Genomic DNA, 17195 nt, shown 5'->3' with positions numbered 1-17195 from the left:
CCTCCCGGCAGCTCCATCTCCCTCTAATGGTGCCATGTTTTGAAAAGAACCTGCGTTACCGCCATTTTTAAAAACTGCCTTTAAGGTTGCCTTGCTGGCCGGAGGCGGTAGGGCTGAGGGAGGACGGGATGCACACTGCATGTGGCCATCTACTCCAGAGATGGTGGTCTCTGCAGCCGGTGGACCGGGGCGTGAGCCACACACAGCTGCGGTCGGGGCTCCCCCGGCAGCTCCCACATTGCAGACAGGCAGCGGCAAGACCCTGTCTGTCTGATCTGTGTAAAACATGTTAGTTTCCTATTTATAACAGGCATGTCCAAACTATGGCCCTCCAGCTGTTGTGAAACTACACACCCCAGCATGTCTTGCCATAGTTTTAGCATTCCCTAATAGCAAAACTGTGGCACGGCATGATGGGACTTGTAGTAGTTTCACAACAGCTGGAGGGCCATAGTTTGGACATGTCTGATCTATGCCCTGGAGCAAGCCAGAGTGTGACCAGCTCCCAGAGGGCACATTCTAAGACTGCCTAGGAGGGGGAGGAGTTGGCCACACATTTAAATTTAAAGCGCCCATGCTCCCTGTAGGCGCCTTTCTGTTCCCCACTGTTACTCTAGTGACACCTAGTGGACAGTCCACCTGGATAAACATTGACCTCTGCCTGGTGTGTTAGTATTTGTCCTTACCATTAAATACTCATGCATAATGTTTGAATTCTTTACATTCGTACATTTTATTTATTAAATGGTTAGCATACCTTACTAACAGTACCTGTTCGAGATTGTGGCAGGAAACACATATACTGGTTTTGTATTCAGATAAAACATGAACCATAGTATGTTATAGAATGTAGATTGTAACCTTCACTGGGGCAGGAACGAATGTGAATGGCCAAATATTTTCTGTAAAGTGTGGCAGAAAGTGGGCACTGTATAGGTAGTGATGAATAAATAATATACACAACACTTTAGGTAGAATCTTGTTGCAGTTCATAAAATGAGGTCTCGTTTTAATAAAAAATTACTCTCCTCATATCAATATTTATGCAGAAAACATGACTTCATTAGGGTGGTAATCTATACTGTCATGACAGATAGGAATAAGGTAAAGGCACACATTTCTGCTTAGAATAATCCTCTCTTACACAACACCTGTTTTGATCATGTTCCAACCCATGTAGGCGTGTTGCTCAAAGAAGTACGGTACTTATATAGTCCCCTTTTTAGAGCTTGAATTTCCAGGTTAGAAAGATCATGGTGTAGTATATGCCCTAAAGCTAGATATACACCATCTGCTCCCTATACACAGTGGAGGCAGCCATTTTGTGGTTTGGACAGCTCCAGGAATATATGAACTAACACCACTGCATGATTAGTGGTATCACTAGTTCTGATCACCCATATGTAAGTACAATGCATCACTAGGCTACACTATCTGTTCAGTTAACAAATGGCTGCTGCTTTATAGATTATTTTCAGAAATGATAGTATGCACAGCACTTACAATTAAAATGTTTAACTCATAAAAGGAAAAAAAGTACTTCAGATATGGATAACCCCAATCTCACCAACCACACACATCGTAAAGATGACAACTTTCATATGGATTGGTGGAGACCTTTTAGGGGCAAAGAAAACAATGCATACAAACATGTTCAGGTGTGGGAATATTTTATTTATCAACAGAAACAACTTGATTGTGAAAGATTACAAGTTTAATATGTCAGACACAACCATTTTCATGATTTTCTTGCTTGTATAATACAAGAGCTGCAATGTGTGTATTGAGGGAACTAGCACCTACAGCAGATATAGATATGAGCACGGTTTTGCATTTTTATTGCAGTTTAATATTCCTCTGTCAAAGCCATCGATGATCAACTGCTTCAAAAAACCCATCCCTTAGTATTTAGTCATGACAGAGGTAGATTCAGTAATCAAAGAAAAAGGGTAGCATTACTGAGGAGCAGATCTGTGAACCCATTGGCCATCGGCCTTGATTGATGGGATTTAAAAACTGGCAATAGATAGACATGCTGGTTTAGATTTTTTTCTATTTTGGTTTTAAATTCATTGTTCAAAGCCGCTGATGACCAATGGTGTCACAAACCTACTCTTTAAACATGTAACTAGACACTACCAATTGTAATCAGAGCAAATATTGAAATCGCCCGACCTCAGGCACATACACGGCGGGTGAGATACGCCGTGTATAGAACAACTGCCGAGCAGTGCGGCTCATACTAACAGTGGAAGAGACTCACTGTCCGGACACCCAGGTATAGACACCTCAAGTCTGCCTAATTCATCGGTTGTGGACCCCTGCTGTGGGTGTTGGTTGTTGTCCCGGGACCCCAGCGGTAACCAGCGGGACTGATTTATTAATCTTATTAACATCTAACATTGTCAAGTACTCTTAATTCTGTAATGGATTGTCATTTAAAGTGCACCCAGAATAACATAGATAAATATTCTATAACGTCTAAAAAGTGATTCATTTGTGTTGCATAATACATTATTTGTTTTATTCTTCTTTTTAACCATGTACTAGTGTTAAATCTATTAACTGGTGGCCACTCAGTAGAATATTTTATTCATATGTATTGTTTTTTCCTATATTAAATTAGTGTTATTATACATTGACGCATGTGAATTATTCAATGGTGTTATAAAGGAATAGCGTGGTGATTAGCTTAGTTTGACAACAGTCCGTATCTTAAGCTCTATCCCATTATCCCCTTATGTCCAACGAAAGCCTACTACTTAAGGGGTGTACACATGGTGCAATTCTGAAGAATGTACCTATGCTGCTGTATTTTTTTTTTTTTTAGATATATTTAAACTGGTGGACAGTGGACAATGTAAACTACTAGGAGAATAAAATGTATTTCACACACAGGACAGCAGGTTCTGAACCCAGTGCTAGCCTTTTCTTCATACAGCTCTGTAGAAGAGAACACACCGAGCGCACTTGTGCCCTTGTCAGTTGATGGTCCATTTTCTGAATACTGATAATGTTGCCTGTAAGTGCCACCAATGTAAGATGTAACAATCTCGTCCATTGCAGATACGATCCAGCCATTGCTATTTCTACATCCAACCAGACTTGTTTTAGGTCTTCAGTAGGCCAATGAATAGTGTCATCATCATCACTCCACCACAATGTATTAAGTGATTTGCTGGGACAAAAACAACTTCTACAGAAATGTTTTTTGTAGATTTTTTGTTTTATTTTCACACATTAAAAAAATTAAACACACTATACAAATGGGATTTCATAGCAGATTACATTAGGTCCATTCATACTCTATATCATTGTGCTGCCAATATAACTAGGGACTAGCTTCATTGACATCTGTTGCCCATACAGCCAAAATGTACTGATTTAAAAGGAGGGAGGTGGTAGCATGCAAACATCTGTTTTGCTTGGGTACAGGCTACCCTCAGTTCTTAAATTAAAGGGCATTGGTGTCCATATATCCATATTTACATGCTTGAAATGGTGTCAGTCCTGAGGCTGGCATTTTGGAGTCCCGTTTCCTGTGTGGTTAAAAAGTGTCGGACCAGGTGGCAACAATTAAGCTCCTATGAAGTTCTTCTGTGTCACCATTCTTTCCATCACGTAACTTACTATCTGCCGAGTGTCACACAAATGACATTTACCCAATCAGGCAATTTCTAAATATATGTATAAAATTTTCTTTTTTTATTCAAGCCAGGTAGCTGTATGTGTCCTTTTCGCCATCTACCCGCTCCAGATACTCTTTTTCTATAAGGATGTCAATACATTTCTACAGAGAAAAGAACAAGGCAGTGAGCGACCAGTGTGTTCCAGGTTATACTTTATCCTATAGTCTGCAGGTAGCTTGCATGCAGTGTAGCCCAATAGCCTGCAGATGGCACTTATAACCATTTGCACATGTATGTGTACTTTATATTTTAGGTTTATTTTACTTTTTTTCCCCTTTAAGATCAAGTCTCCCTCCCCGCATAACAGGCACAATGACTGTATAGATACTTTTGGACTGGTAAGTGGTGTTGAGCACCTGAAGCAATACTTCCTCCAGAAGCCCCAAATATGGACACGTAACTGGTCACTAGCAGGTGGTTAGAAACACATGCTGGGGAAAGTCAGCCACAAGATAATCTGCGCGAGAGCAGCAGAGATGCCGGATCTGCAGTTTCCTCTTGGTTAGAAATGGAGGAGTCTACAATAGTTCCTTGCCATTGTGTTTTCTCAGCAAGAGTTCTTTAAAATGTCATAATAGGGGTAAGGGCCCAGGTGTATGATCTTTTTGACAATACTACAAGCAATTTTGATAATACTCTGAAGCCCTTAACAAGCTTCTCAGTTTTAGTTTAAATTTACCTTGATAACAGGAACACGTGGCTTGAACCTTGAAGACAGTTGGGTCAAAACTTCACCAAGAAGCTGCTGGTGTTTTAGGACCTTCCTCATCTTCATGATTCTCACTATAGCAGCCTGTGCCGTGAAGAGAAAAGCAATCAAGACCCTTTCCATATTAAATAAAAAAGCAGAACAGCTGGTCAGAATATTTAGGGGATATGCATTTACATGGAATCATTGATTACAGGTAATGGGTTCGTCTGTGGCTAACCAATAAGCCAGTGCATGCTGTGACTTAGAAGTTATTTTAAAAATCAGGCAGGGAAACCAAATCTTCAAAAGGAGACGAGTTTTCTACGAAAATACATATATTTTTCAGACGACCAAATTAGATGGCCCCCAAAAACGGAATCGGAGAACTAAAACATGAAAACGCATGTTGACCTTTTGACCCTGTCAACCTTTAGTTGTCGACCATATGACTGTAGACCTAGACATTGTAGATCTAATATACCATAACAATTAAATACGGGGGGACCTGCAATAAGGGGATTTTTGGTTCTTACCTGTAAAATCCTTTTTTCGGAGGCCAAGGTGGATGCTGGGGTGTGGGTATTCCGGGCTGGAGGTCCGGGCACCAAGGAGTAGAAACTTCTTGTGGCTAGTGCAGCCCCAGGCTCCGCCCCCCTAATACCCCTTCCTGTCCTCAGAGACCAGTTTTTAACTTTAACAAGCCGAGGAACAGGTATAGGAGAGGGGAACCATTCAACTTTTTGAACATTCAATCAACAGAACACTAAAATGTGAACTATAACTAAGTAACTGCAAGATTTGGAGCGGTAGGGCGGGCGCCCAGCATCAACCTTGGCCTCCGAAAAAAGGATTTTACAGGTAAGAACCAAAAATCCCCTTTTTTCTTACGGCCAGTGGTGGATGCTGGGGTGTGGGACGTCCTAAAGCTGTCTCCCTAAGGGTGGGACCGCTCCCGAGCTGCACTGAGGGCACCCCTGCCAAAGGCCGCATCGGCCGAGGCGAAGGTGTCGAATCGATAGAATTTGATGAACGTGTGAGCCGAAGACCACGTGGCTGCCCTGCAGATGCTCTCCGCCGAGACCCCTGCCCTCAGGGCCCACGATGCCCCCACAGACCTGGTGGAATGCGCCCTTATCGAATGCGGTACTGGTCGCCCTGCCAACAAGTACGCTTGCCTTATGGTAGACCTTAGCCACCTAGCCAATGTGCATTTTGAAGCAGGCCAACCCAGCTTCCGGGCATCAAAGAGAACAAAGAGAGAATCAGACTTTCTTATCTGTTCTGTTCTGGTCACATAAATTTTTAGGGCTCGAACAACGTCCAAGGAAACCTCGTTATCCTGCGAATCTGTGGTTGTACTATAAACTGGCACTACTATTTCCTGATTTATATGAAATCGGGATACAACCTTTGGGAGGTAGTCCAGTCTAGTTCTGAGAACTGCTCTATCTTCATGAAAGATGAGCAATGGGGCCTTACAGGAGAGGGCCCCTAAATCTGATACTCTGCGCGCCGAGGCAATGGCTAGCAAGAAAATAGTCTTCAGAGTAAGCCATGAAAGAGAAACTGATTCCAAGGGTTCGAATGGGGCCTTCATCAAACTCTTTAGCACCAAAGTAAGATCCCATGGGTTTGCTGGTGGACGTATGGGAGGTTGTAGGTGAAGAGCTCCCTGTAGAAATGTATGGATTGTAGATGAAGTAGCGATCTTCCTCTGGAAAAGGACAGAGAGAGCCGACACTTGAACCTTCAAGGATGAATGGCTCAACCCCATGTCCAGGCCTGATTGTAAAAATCCTAGGACCCTATCCAACCTGTATATCCTTGGGTTGAACCTCCTCCACACCAAAGAAAATACCTTTGCCAGATTCTGTGGTACACCCTAGCTGACGATGGCTTTCTAGCCGCCAGCAGCGTCTTAATGACTGTAGGGGGGAAACCTCTCCTGCTCAGGATCGACTCTTCAATAGCCACCCCGTCAAAGCCAGTCTGGCTAAGTCGGGGTGTAGGCACGGTCCTTGTGACTGGAGGTCTGGTCGGAGGGGCAAGGGAAACTGTGGTGCCTTGGCCATCTGTAGTAGGTCTGGGTACCATGATCGTCTCGGCCAATTCGGGGCCACTAGGATCATGGTCACCCCCTCTCTCTCTTGAGGCGTCGAAGTAGCCGGGAGATTAGAGGAATTGGCGGAAATGCGAACACCCTTTGAAACGGCCAGGGGGCTGATAGTGCGTCTACCAGACATGCCTGTGGGTCCCTTGTTCTGGCTCCGTACAGGGGGAGTTTTTTGTTGTGTTTTGAGGCCATAAGGTCGACCTGTGGCATTCCCCACTGGCTTGTCAGGATTGAGAACACTTCTGGATGGAGGGACCATTCCCCTGAGTGGATCGTCTGCCGACTCAGGAAGTCCGCCTCCCAGTTCAACACTCCTGGAATGTATACTGCCGACAGGGTGAGTAGGAATTTCTCTGCCCATAGCAGGATCTGGGTCACTTCCCGCATGGCTGCTCGGCTCCGGGTTCCCCCTTGATGGTTCACGTACGCGACTGCCGTCGCGTTGTCTGATTGTATTCTGACTGGTCTTCCGTGAAGAAGGGTTCCTGACTGTTCGAACGTCCGGGAGATGGCCCTTAGTTCCAGTACATTTATTGGTAACTTTGTTTCCTTTTGTGACCACCGGCCCTGGAATGACTGGTCTAGGGTCACAGCTCCCCAGCCTATCAGGCTGGCATCTGTTGCCACAATGATGTAATTGTGGCTTGCGAAGGACTTTCCTTTCCTCAGATTGTCCGACAGCAGCCACCACTGTAGGGACTGTCTGACCATGTTTGATATGGTGAGGAACTGTCTTTTCAAATCCGTGTGTGATCGGTTCCAGCGAGACAACAGGGCCAGCTGGAGTGTTCGGGAGTGGAACTGCCCAAATTCCAGCATCGGAAACGTGGATACCAGTTCCCATTAGTGTCATGCAGAGATGCACTGACACTCTGCCTTGTGACAGAAACGCCTGGATTTGTGAGTGAATGTCCTGTATTTTCTTCTTGGGAAGAAAAACTCTCTGGGCATCTGTATCTATTAGTGCTCCCAGATGTATCATGGTGGATGAGGGAGTCAAGCTGGATTTCTTCCAGTTGATTATCCACCCGTGGGATTGGAGCATGCCCAGAGCAATCTGTAGGTGGTTCTGGATTTCCTCCTGTGACTGTGCTACTATTAGTAAGTCGTCCAGGTAAGGGAGAATTCGAATGCCTACGAGGTGCAGGCGAGCCGCCATTACCGCCATGACTTTCGTAAACACCCGGGGGGCTGTTGAGAGCCCGAACGGGAGAGCACGAAACTGAAAGTGGCGATCCAATATCGCAAATCTGAGAAATCTCTGATGCTCCTGCTTGATTGGAATATGCAAATATGCATCTTGTATGTCCAGTGAGGTCATCAGATCTCCTGGTTCTAGGGTGCTTAGAATGGAGCTCAAGGACTCCATCCTGAATTTTGGTACCCGCAGGAACGCATTGAGTCTCTTGAGATTCAATATCGGGCGGAAGGACCCATCTGGTTTGCTGACCAGGAACAGATTCGAATAGAAACCTGTCCCCCTTTGGGAATGTGGAACAGGTATGATCACCTTCTGTTCCAACAGAGTTGAGACTGCAGTCTCGAGGGCTACTGCCTTGAGCGGGTCCTGTGGGAGGCCCGTTGTAAAGAATTGTGTTGGGGGTCTGGAGCAAAAGGTTAGAGCATACCCTCGCGATATTAGATCCAACACCCAGGAGTCCGATGTGGAACCTGACCAGGTCTCCGCAAACTCCAGAAGACGGCCCCCCACCCATGGCACTTTCTTGGTGTGCCCGGCGTCAGGCCGCTGGCTTTTCAGCCTGTTTTGGGGCCTGGCGACGAGCTGCCCAACCCTGTTTGGGCTTGGACTTCTGCGTCTTTTGTGAGGGCTGTTGTGACCTAGTTGGCCAAGATCCTGTATAATGTGATCTGCCCCTGGAGGGACGAAAAAACCGAAAGGCCTGTTGCCTTGGTTTGGAGGTTCCTGTGGGCAAAAAAGCAGACTTTGAGGCTGCAATGGAAGTGACAATCTTGTCCAATTCCGCTCCAAAGAGAATGCCCCCTGTAAAAGGTAGGGCTTCCAAAGCTTTCTTGGAATCGTTATCGGCTTTCCAAGATCTGAGCCAGAGGGCTCTGCGTGCGGCCACAGATACTGCAGAAATTTTTGATGCAAATATTCCCGCATCCAACACACCCTCACTTAGGTAGGAACTAGCCTCTCTAATATTGTCCACAAAAGACAACAACTCAGATCTTTTAGTTCCTGACTGAAGGCCCTCCAAGAGTGCATCTGCCCAGTGCGCTATAGCTCTGGCTGTCCAGGCTGCCGAATAGCTAGGTCTAACTGCTGCCCCTGCATTAACGTATATGGACTTGAGAAACTGATCCAGCTTTTTATCAACTGGATCTTTTAAGGATGTTACATCAGGTATGGGCAGGGCCGTTGCCTTAATTAACCTGGTGACATGAGCGTCCACCTGAGGAGGATCATCCCATTTCTTGTGGCTGTCTGGGAGGGGATAAAAAGATGAAATCCGCTTAGACACAAGAAATTTCCTGTTTGGATGCTTCCAGGCTTCTTCAAACAGATCATCAAACTGCTTTGATTGAGGGAAAAAAGCACTATCTTTCTTTTTGCGTTTGAACATTGGTTCAGTATGTACGCCCTCTGCAGTGGCTTGAGTATCTGGCTCCTTAATATTGAAAGTGAGCCGTATCAATTTAATTAAGTTATCTACTCTGGCTTGAGACATATGATCCTCAGTATCAGTGTCCACATCATCCACTATATCGATAGCGTCCCCGTCCTGATCGTCTCCAGTTGTATTACCCTCATCATCATCTGTGTCCTGTAAAGGAGGCTGAGTTGCCTCACGCCTGGACGGTCTATTTGTACTAGACCCTGTCAGAACATTTTGCAGTGAAGATGAAACCTGCACCAAACCCTGGACTGACTGAGATAGGCCTGCTACCCAAGCAGGGTTCTGGCTGGGGCTGGACTTGGGGAGCCGCTGCGGCAGCGGGGTTACGTGACGCTGCCAGCTGGGAAGCTAATTCCCTCATCGCAGAGGACAGGTCTGCCGCCCAGTCCGGTCTGCATGGAACATCCGCATTGGGTTGCGAACTAGGCCCCGGCTGAGAGCAACGATCACAGAGGCCTGTGTGGTTCTGCTCTGCACTAGCAAAATTTTCTTTGCACACTGTGCAAGTATATGCGTGCAACACTGGAGCGGGACCAGGCCTACGGGATTTCCCCTTTTCTGCCATGATATGTGTATGTATCCCAGTAAATTTGTAACCTGAGTTAACTAAATACACCAGTAATATTGTATGTGGGAATTGTCAGTCACTAAATAAAAAAAAACAGTGAACTAATACTGCGCTCTCTGTCAAATCTACAGAGAGATGTGGTATATGAATACTCACATCAACATAACAAACTGTGGAAAATAACAAAGACAGAAAAAATACACTGCAGTATTCAATCCCTCACACAACACATACACACAGGATTCGGCACTTTGTTTCCTACACCTTCACCATATAAGTGAGGTGAGGATAATACAACCTGTCACTGATAACAGTGGAGGCAAAGGGAGGCGATTTCTTAAGCTCCTCTCCGTTTAGCAGGCAGGCAGCAAGTGAGCTAAAATGGCCCCCGCTGTGACACAGGGGGGAGGAGAGGAGCGCTCGCGGCGGGAACCCAGGACAGGCCATTGCCGCGAGCATGGGGGCGGAGTTATCTTGTACTCCGTCCCCTCCTGGAACCACCAGTGTAACTCCCTTTTCACAGAGAGAGATGCTTACGCAGAAAACTCCTGGTGGTCTAGCGGTTTCTCAGCATGAGCTGAGTACTGCTGCCAGGCCTCCGGCGGCGCCCCCTCCGCCGGCGGTGTGAGCCGCGATATCCGGCTCCCCTTCAAAGGGAAGCCGCTTACCTGTGCTTCTCCCGGCTGCAGCTCCCTCCAAGTGCCTGAGGTGTCTGGTGCGAGCGGCCGACAGGTCCGTCCACCAGACGCCGGGAGAGATCTCTGCCGTCAGCCGCAGCAGCGCTGCGGGTCTGACGGCTGTGTTAAAAAAAAAAAGAAGAAGTAAACTAGGGCTAAAAATGCCCTCTCCTTAGCGTGGTGCCTGTTCCTCAGAGCACCAAGGAAAAAACTGGTCTCTGAGGACAGGAAGGGGTATTAGGGGGGCGGAGCCTGGGGCTGCTCAAGCCACAAGAAGTTTCTAATCCTTGGTGCCCGTACCTCAAGCCCGGAATACCCACACCCCAGCATCCTCCACTGGCCGTAAGAAAAATTAGAATTAGCATTAGTCACCTCTAAAATAAATATATAGTTATTAACACCACTTTGGACTATAAATGCTTTCATGAACTTGACGTAGGCTGCAGATTTCCCATGCCCTTGCACAATAGCTTAAAGCACACACTCCCAAATACTGCAGAAAGAGATCTGTGAGAAATTACAGACTTTCACATATGATAGCCGACTTACTAGTAAGAGATGGTTCATAAACAAGCTGGCCGAAACTCAGAACAGACAGTGCATGCCCTATTCTTTGCAAGTACAAAGGACTTATCAGGCCAGACGTTACCTGAATGAGGAGCTTGCGATCTTCCTCTATGTTTTTGTGCGTCGTTTCTTGCTCTTGTTTCTGCTCTGTTTTCATGGGGACATTAATGTTCACTCGAAGTTTTTTACTGCCAAGAAAAAGGAATGGTCATTTAAAAAAAAAAAAAAAAAAAATCTAGTGGTCTGATCAAATGTTAACATTTCAAAGTATTGGTGAATCTGTGGAATGCTGGGGGAAGAACACATTTACGCAACACACCACAGATCTAACCTTTCAGTAGGCTATGTTAATAAAAGGGAGGGGATAAATACGGAGCTAACATTCTGTCACAGTAAGGGAAATTGAAATACACATGAATATTTCAAGACTTTTCGCGTTGAATCAGGATTTTTATTATGTACTCAAAGTGAATGCAGTTTTAGGACTTTATTTAATCACGTCTAAGTCAACATAAGACTGTTCTCATCCAAATAATATTGGAAATGCTAAAGAACGTTAAAACCCGCTGTGCTATGGCAGCCCGACAGGGGGGATCCTGACGGTTAGTATCCCAACTTCCGAATTCTGACTGCCGGTGCTCCGACAGAGGAGCGAGCACAAAGAAGTCCCTTGCGGGCTCGCTGCACTTGCCACGCTGCAGGCTCTGTGACTCGCTTTGCTCGCCACATGTTCTATTCTCCCTCTATGAGGGTCGCGGACCCCCACAAGGGAGAATAGCCCATGGGTCGGGATACCCCGTCTGAGCACCGGCAGTCAGGATTAAGACGTTGAGATACTGACAGTCGAGACCCCCCCCCGCTAGGCAGTCATCCGGCACCCCAGCAAACATACCAGTAGGTTTGCTGAGTAGGATCACTCAGTCGCTCACATGTGGCTTGTCAGCTGAAGACTATACCATCTAGTAATAGTGACCTGATGGCATGTGCAATGCAACCACCTTTGCACTTCGAAGGAAAAACACATTGGACAATATGAAAGTCTTAAATTGAAGATGGGGAAATTGGATTGGTCCTTCACACAGAATAAATGAGGTATGGATACAGCTTGCCTAAGGGTTACTTGTTGCATGTATACCCTTAATGCTGCAAAGGTATGTGTGCAGCAGTGTGATGCCACAGGAGAATGTTACTTTAACCACTTATTTGTAATGGCTTCACTCACTAACTCCTACCGAGGATTGAAAATATTTTATTTAACACCACAAGTCACTGGCAGATTAGGTGGGATGACAAATCTGGACATACTTTTTATAGCCCAGGTACAGCTTTATTAAGATATCCGGCCTCAGTTCCACTTCATCTACATTTGCATTTTCATCTTCTAAAACCTGGTTTAATACACAAATAAATCACATCATTAGCTTAGTACAAACAGAGCAATATTATGCTTCCAATAACAGAAAATGATTAACATCAGATGTTCTCATACAACTGAACATACATTTACAGCAACTTATGCTGTACGAAAGGATAACAGCAGAAAATATTCATAAGGAGTATTAGACAAGCGGTCTACCACCTGAAGACCAGTGTTTCCTAATTTCATCCCTCAGGTCTTCCCAACAGGTCATGCTTTAAGGATGTCTGTCTGTGGAACAGGAGGGATAATTACTGACCCAGCAACATAGATTGATTTGCATGGTGCGTAATCAAAGAAACCCATAAAACATGGCCTGTTGGTGGTACTTTATCACTGATGTTGGGAATCCCTTGTTTAGAGATTCTGGTCCATGACTTGACAAACATGCAGTAGCTCCAGATTGGTCAGATGTAGATTCATGCTGCAGAATGCTCATTCCTCTACACCCCAAATGTGCTCTATTGTACAGTTTCTCAAACTCTGTACATAGGTATTAAGTCTATCCATACTTCAATGCAAGTGACTTACCGCAGACATTTTGATTTGCCCATTTGTGCTTAAACATGGATAGAGTCTGGGAAGGATTGGCGTATTGGAGGCATTCCCAACCTTGGTCCTCAAGGCACACCAACAGTGCAGGTTGTAGTGATATCCAGGCTTGTCAAGTTAAAGTAACTGAGGTACTAATTAAATTACCTGTGTGCAAGCCTGGATATCACTAAATCCTCGACTGTTGTGTGCCTTGAGGACCAAGGTTGGGAATGCCTGGCGTATTGGGCTGAGCTCTGGCAAATGTGGAGGTCACTGAACTCCTTGTTCTGTTCAGAAAACCAACCTAATGGCGTGTACACACGTTAGATGTGCCTTAAGATCCTATCCACGATCTGATCAGATAGGATCGTGGATAGGATCTTAAGGCACATCCGATTTGCATCCTATCTTGACTATATAGTGCAGATCTGCACTATATAGACAAGGCAGCCAAGACTTTCTGGCTTCCGATACATGAACGCGCATCGGGATCGGATCGGGATCGCAAGGGTTAAAACCCTTGCGATCTGGATCCGATGCCGATCCGATGTTGACGATATCGTCAACATCGGAAAGGAAATCGGACCGTGTGTACACAGCATAAGATGAAGATGGACCTGCTAGAATATCCCTTTAATCTGGGACACCTATAGTTACAGTTTTATGGCCAGTTTTTATGTACCTGTGCAAATCATAGGTCTCCCTAGATTGAAAGGATATAGTAGGCCTAGATGGAGTAGCCAATAGAAGATGGGTATAAAGGAATGCACATATACATGTGCCCACATATATCTATCCTCCATGCTTCGGTTTCAAATTCTATGCAGCAGGACTAAAGCAGCCTATTCACTCAGTTTTGCAAGAAAGATGCTAGTTAACAGAAAAAGTCACCCAAAAAAAAAAAAAAAGACACCACGTTACTGGAGTAGAACGGCTAGAAGGACTGTTTAACATGAAAGGCTACTAGATGTACATCTGTAGTCAGCAACAATACACCGATATTAAGTGTCCTTATAAGTGCAGACAGTACACAGGCTTTAAACTACATTTTAACGGTCAGTTGCAGATGTCCTACTTGTTGACACTACTCATTACAAACAAGTGGCTGTATCAGGGAAACCACCTTCCCCTAGGACTGCCTAGCAACAGATGTCAGGTAAATTCTCTCACTGGAAGTGTCACTATGCAAAAGCAGCTGAGTGGACAGGAGTCGTCTAGTCCACCAGACTTTCGGGAACATCATAGGATTATATTAGTTTTACCTCTAATTTTGCTGTTAGACCTATTAGGTAACGCAAGGTTATCCACATTGTGTCCACAAGCTGTAACATGTGATATACACACTAAGAACAGCATCTAGTATCAGCTCACAGCACATCATGCAGGGAGTTAGCACATATGAACATGCATATAGGGATGTATGCAACATGTGTGCTGGCTGCAGATCACTTGGAATTTTGCGATGCTAGATCTATAACAGCGGCTGCTGCAGCACCCAGGATTCCACATTAGGCATCACTCTGCTAAGCCCACCCCTATGCACCCATTGGTCAGGTTTCACAGGAGGGCTTTGAAGGAAAATGGCGCCATATGCCGAGTCCCAGGGTGCTGCAGCGGCGGCTGTGATAGACACATCGCGGCCGATACCTTAGACTTGCAGCCAGCACATATTACATACATCTCTGTATGTAATGTGCTAACCAGCAAACCCCCCTGGAAAATGCAGCTGCCAAAATAGAGCAATAGTTAAATGTAGCTCACACGATATTTACTTAACAGTTTCTCATATAGCGCAGCATATTCCATTGCGCTTTACAATAGGAGACCGTAATACAACAGACTGGGTATTTACAAACATTCAAACGGTATGAGGATATGGCACAAACTGGTATCCAGGCCACATTTCACATCCCCACTGCATCTATAACTTATGAACATGTTTACTTTATCACTGAACTAGTCTGTGCCATGAGATACTAAGTATGACATGAAGTAATGTAGAATCAAGACACCCCCATGTATGTTCACTCTGTAGAGGAGACGTTTCTAAACAGACATTTCCCCCATTAACTAATTGATCTTACAGTGTGGCTTACTAACTGCATTAAATCAGTCATATCTTGGGACTGAACCACACAGAGCCCTCTGTTGTTACAAAGTGATTTTGTGTTAAGCAAGCAGTGGGGAGTAATACTAAAGGTATCCATACACTATGGGACTTCTCGCCTTGGTGAAGTCACATCCAATCCCCCTTCATCTGCCTGGGAGGCAGGATCCCATATGATACAGCTCACGGGGAACTGCTGCAGGTGAGGTATCACATGCAATCCCCTTTCCCTGCTCCCTGGAGGTGGTCCAACACAGATCTTACAGGCAGCCTATATTATCGACGGCTCTGATCCGATGCACACAGGACCACCACACCGGATTGGATGTTACACACGCTATTGGTGCCAATTTTACCCAATTTCTTGGCCCGATCTGCCGGAATCGGGTGAAAGTTGGACACAAATAGGATATTTTATGGGGGCCTTAATAGTGCCTTATAACAGCCCGCCGCGTGTGTACAAGCATTAAAAATATACATTCAGATTGGGAATTTACTCACCAATAATTTTGACTTCAGTAATATTTGCAGCACTTGCACCAAGATGTCCTGCAACAGAAACAGATATTAATATCTTATGATACATTTTTTACGAGAGAAGCTCTTTAAAGCATAACAAAAGCCAGCCTCATATAAAACAGGCGATGGGAGTGGCTTCATAACAGGGAGTTGGACAGCCTGCATGCTGCACAGCTTTATATTATATATAGTACAATATCCTACAAAAAGGTACCATTTTTATCTGCGTGCTGTCTGTCAGTTGCTGTACTGTATAGGCATCTTCTGTGTTATACTGAAGCAGGATTGCCATCTGGAATGTGGATGCCTACAACACAGAATAAATGTTATATTTAGGGCTATCTACCATTATGTTTCTTCATCACACAAATGAACAGAACAAGCTTCAGTGTAGTGTCAATACCAGGCGAAAAGCTACCGTCAGCTACAACTGTACTACTGTGCAAATAGATTTGACCTTATTAAAGCATTGCACAAAACCTTTATGCAATAAACCTTTCCTTATGTAAACACCCACCTGCAAAGTGTATCTGTTTTTAAAGCAGTTGGTAACCAATTCCCCTTTGGACAACTGATACAACCAAGTCAGCTTCCTCCCGCTGTGACGACTGGCGTAAAAAGCTGTAAACCTCTGGTAACTTCGTTCCAGCTGAAAGAGATAAAAACACACTTTTATTTCATGGAAATAAATAGATCGGAAACTGGTAATCTACTTGTGCTCGTTTTGAAGTTTCCTATCTGATAAAGCATGCTGCAACCCACAAATTGCATTACTTATTGATATTACAACCTCTTTATGAAACATCGTCTATTAAAGGGGATTGAGGACACACTTATAGTGTTTGATTTGCAGTATATCCAGAAAGACTTACGGTAAAGCTACTTGGCATCAGCTAATAGGATTGGGTATACCTTACTAAAAAGTGTCAGAAAAGAAGGGCCTTTCCACACTACTCACTTATGCTGCTTTCAGACCGCATCTCTGGCTTTGACCCTGTATTTGGAAACGTTTTCCAAAAACGGGTCTGCCAGATAAAACCCCTTTCACACCGCAGCACTTAAACGGTATATTACCATTTAAGTGCCGATTTTTTGACACTGGCGACCCGTTTTTGGAAACTTTCCAAATACAGGGTCAAAGCCAGTGCAGCCTTCAGCCCTCCCCTCCGTGCAGCTCCCCCCTCCTCACGCGTGTCGACGCCCCCCGTGCATGTCGGCGCCACCCCCCCCGTGTCGACTTACCCCGTGCCGGTACCTCCGTTGTGGATCCCGGCACTGCAGCTCAGTATGCTCGAAAAGCACTTATGAAAAAAGTGTCTTCCAGAAAATGGCTGCCCCATAGGAAACACTATTTAAAAAAACTGTCTTTCGTATGGGGGCAGCCATTTTCTGAAAGACACTTTTTTCATAAGTGCTTTCCGAGCATACTGAGCTGCAGTGCCGGGAACCACAACGGAGATACCGGCACGGGGTAAGTCGACACGGGGGGGCGCCGACACGCGCGGGGGGGCGCCGACACGCGCGCGGGGGGGCTCCAGTGCTGTGAATACTTAATGAGCGCTCATTAAGTATTCACTGTGCTGAATTTAGGACCCAGCTCATTGGCTGGGTCCTAAATACCGTTTCAGAACCGATTTTGAGCCTAAAATACCGGTTCTGAAACGGGTAGGA

At 45.2% G+C, this 17195-nt stretch overlaps 1 protein-coding gene across 3 annotated transcripts in view; it reads right to left on the bottom strand.

Annotated features, from left to right (window-relative positions):
• Positions 1-3205: 3205 nt before the first annotated feature.
• Positions 3206-17195, bottom strand: part of CUL1 (cullin 1) — a 73414-nt gene continuing 59424 nt past the window's right edge. For all 3 annotated transcript variants that reach the window (XM_083188545.1, XM_083188544.1, XM_083188546.1), the window contains 7 exons: positions 16042-16173; positions 15739-15831; positions 15507-15554; positions 12253-12335; positions 11030-11135; positions 4369-4482; positions 3206-3790 (listed from right to left, as the gene is read on the bottom strand). In XM_083188545.1, the coding sequence (XP_083044671.1) occupies positions 3710-3790; positions 4369-4482; positions 11030-11135; positions 12253-12335; positions 15507-15554; positions 15739-15831; positions 16042-16173 (657 nt within the window). In that variant the 3' untranslated portion in view covers positions 3206-3709. The remainder of the gene's footprint in view (positions 3791-4368; positions 4483-11029; positions 11136-12252; positions 12336-15506; positions 15555-15738; positions 15832-16041; positions 16174-17195) is intronic.

Source organism: Crinia signifera, chromosome 5 (genome assembly GCF_055691185.1).
Source record: "Crinia signifera chromosome 5, ASM5569118v1, whole genome shotgun sequence".
NCBI lineage: Eukaryota > Metazoa > Chordata > Amphibia > Anura > Myobatrachidae > Crinia > Crinia signifera.
Note: the sequence above shows the minus strand (reverse complement) of the source record. Positions and strands in the feature narration are given on the sequence as shown.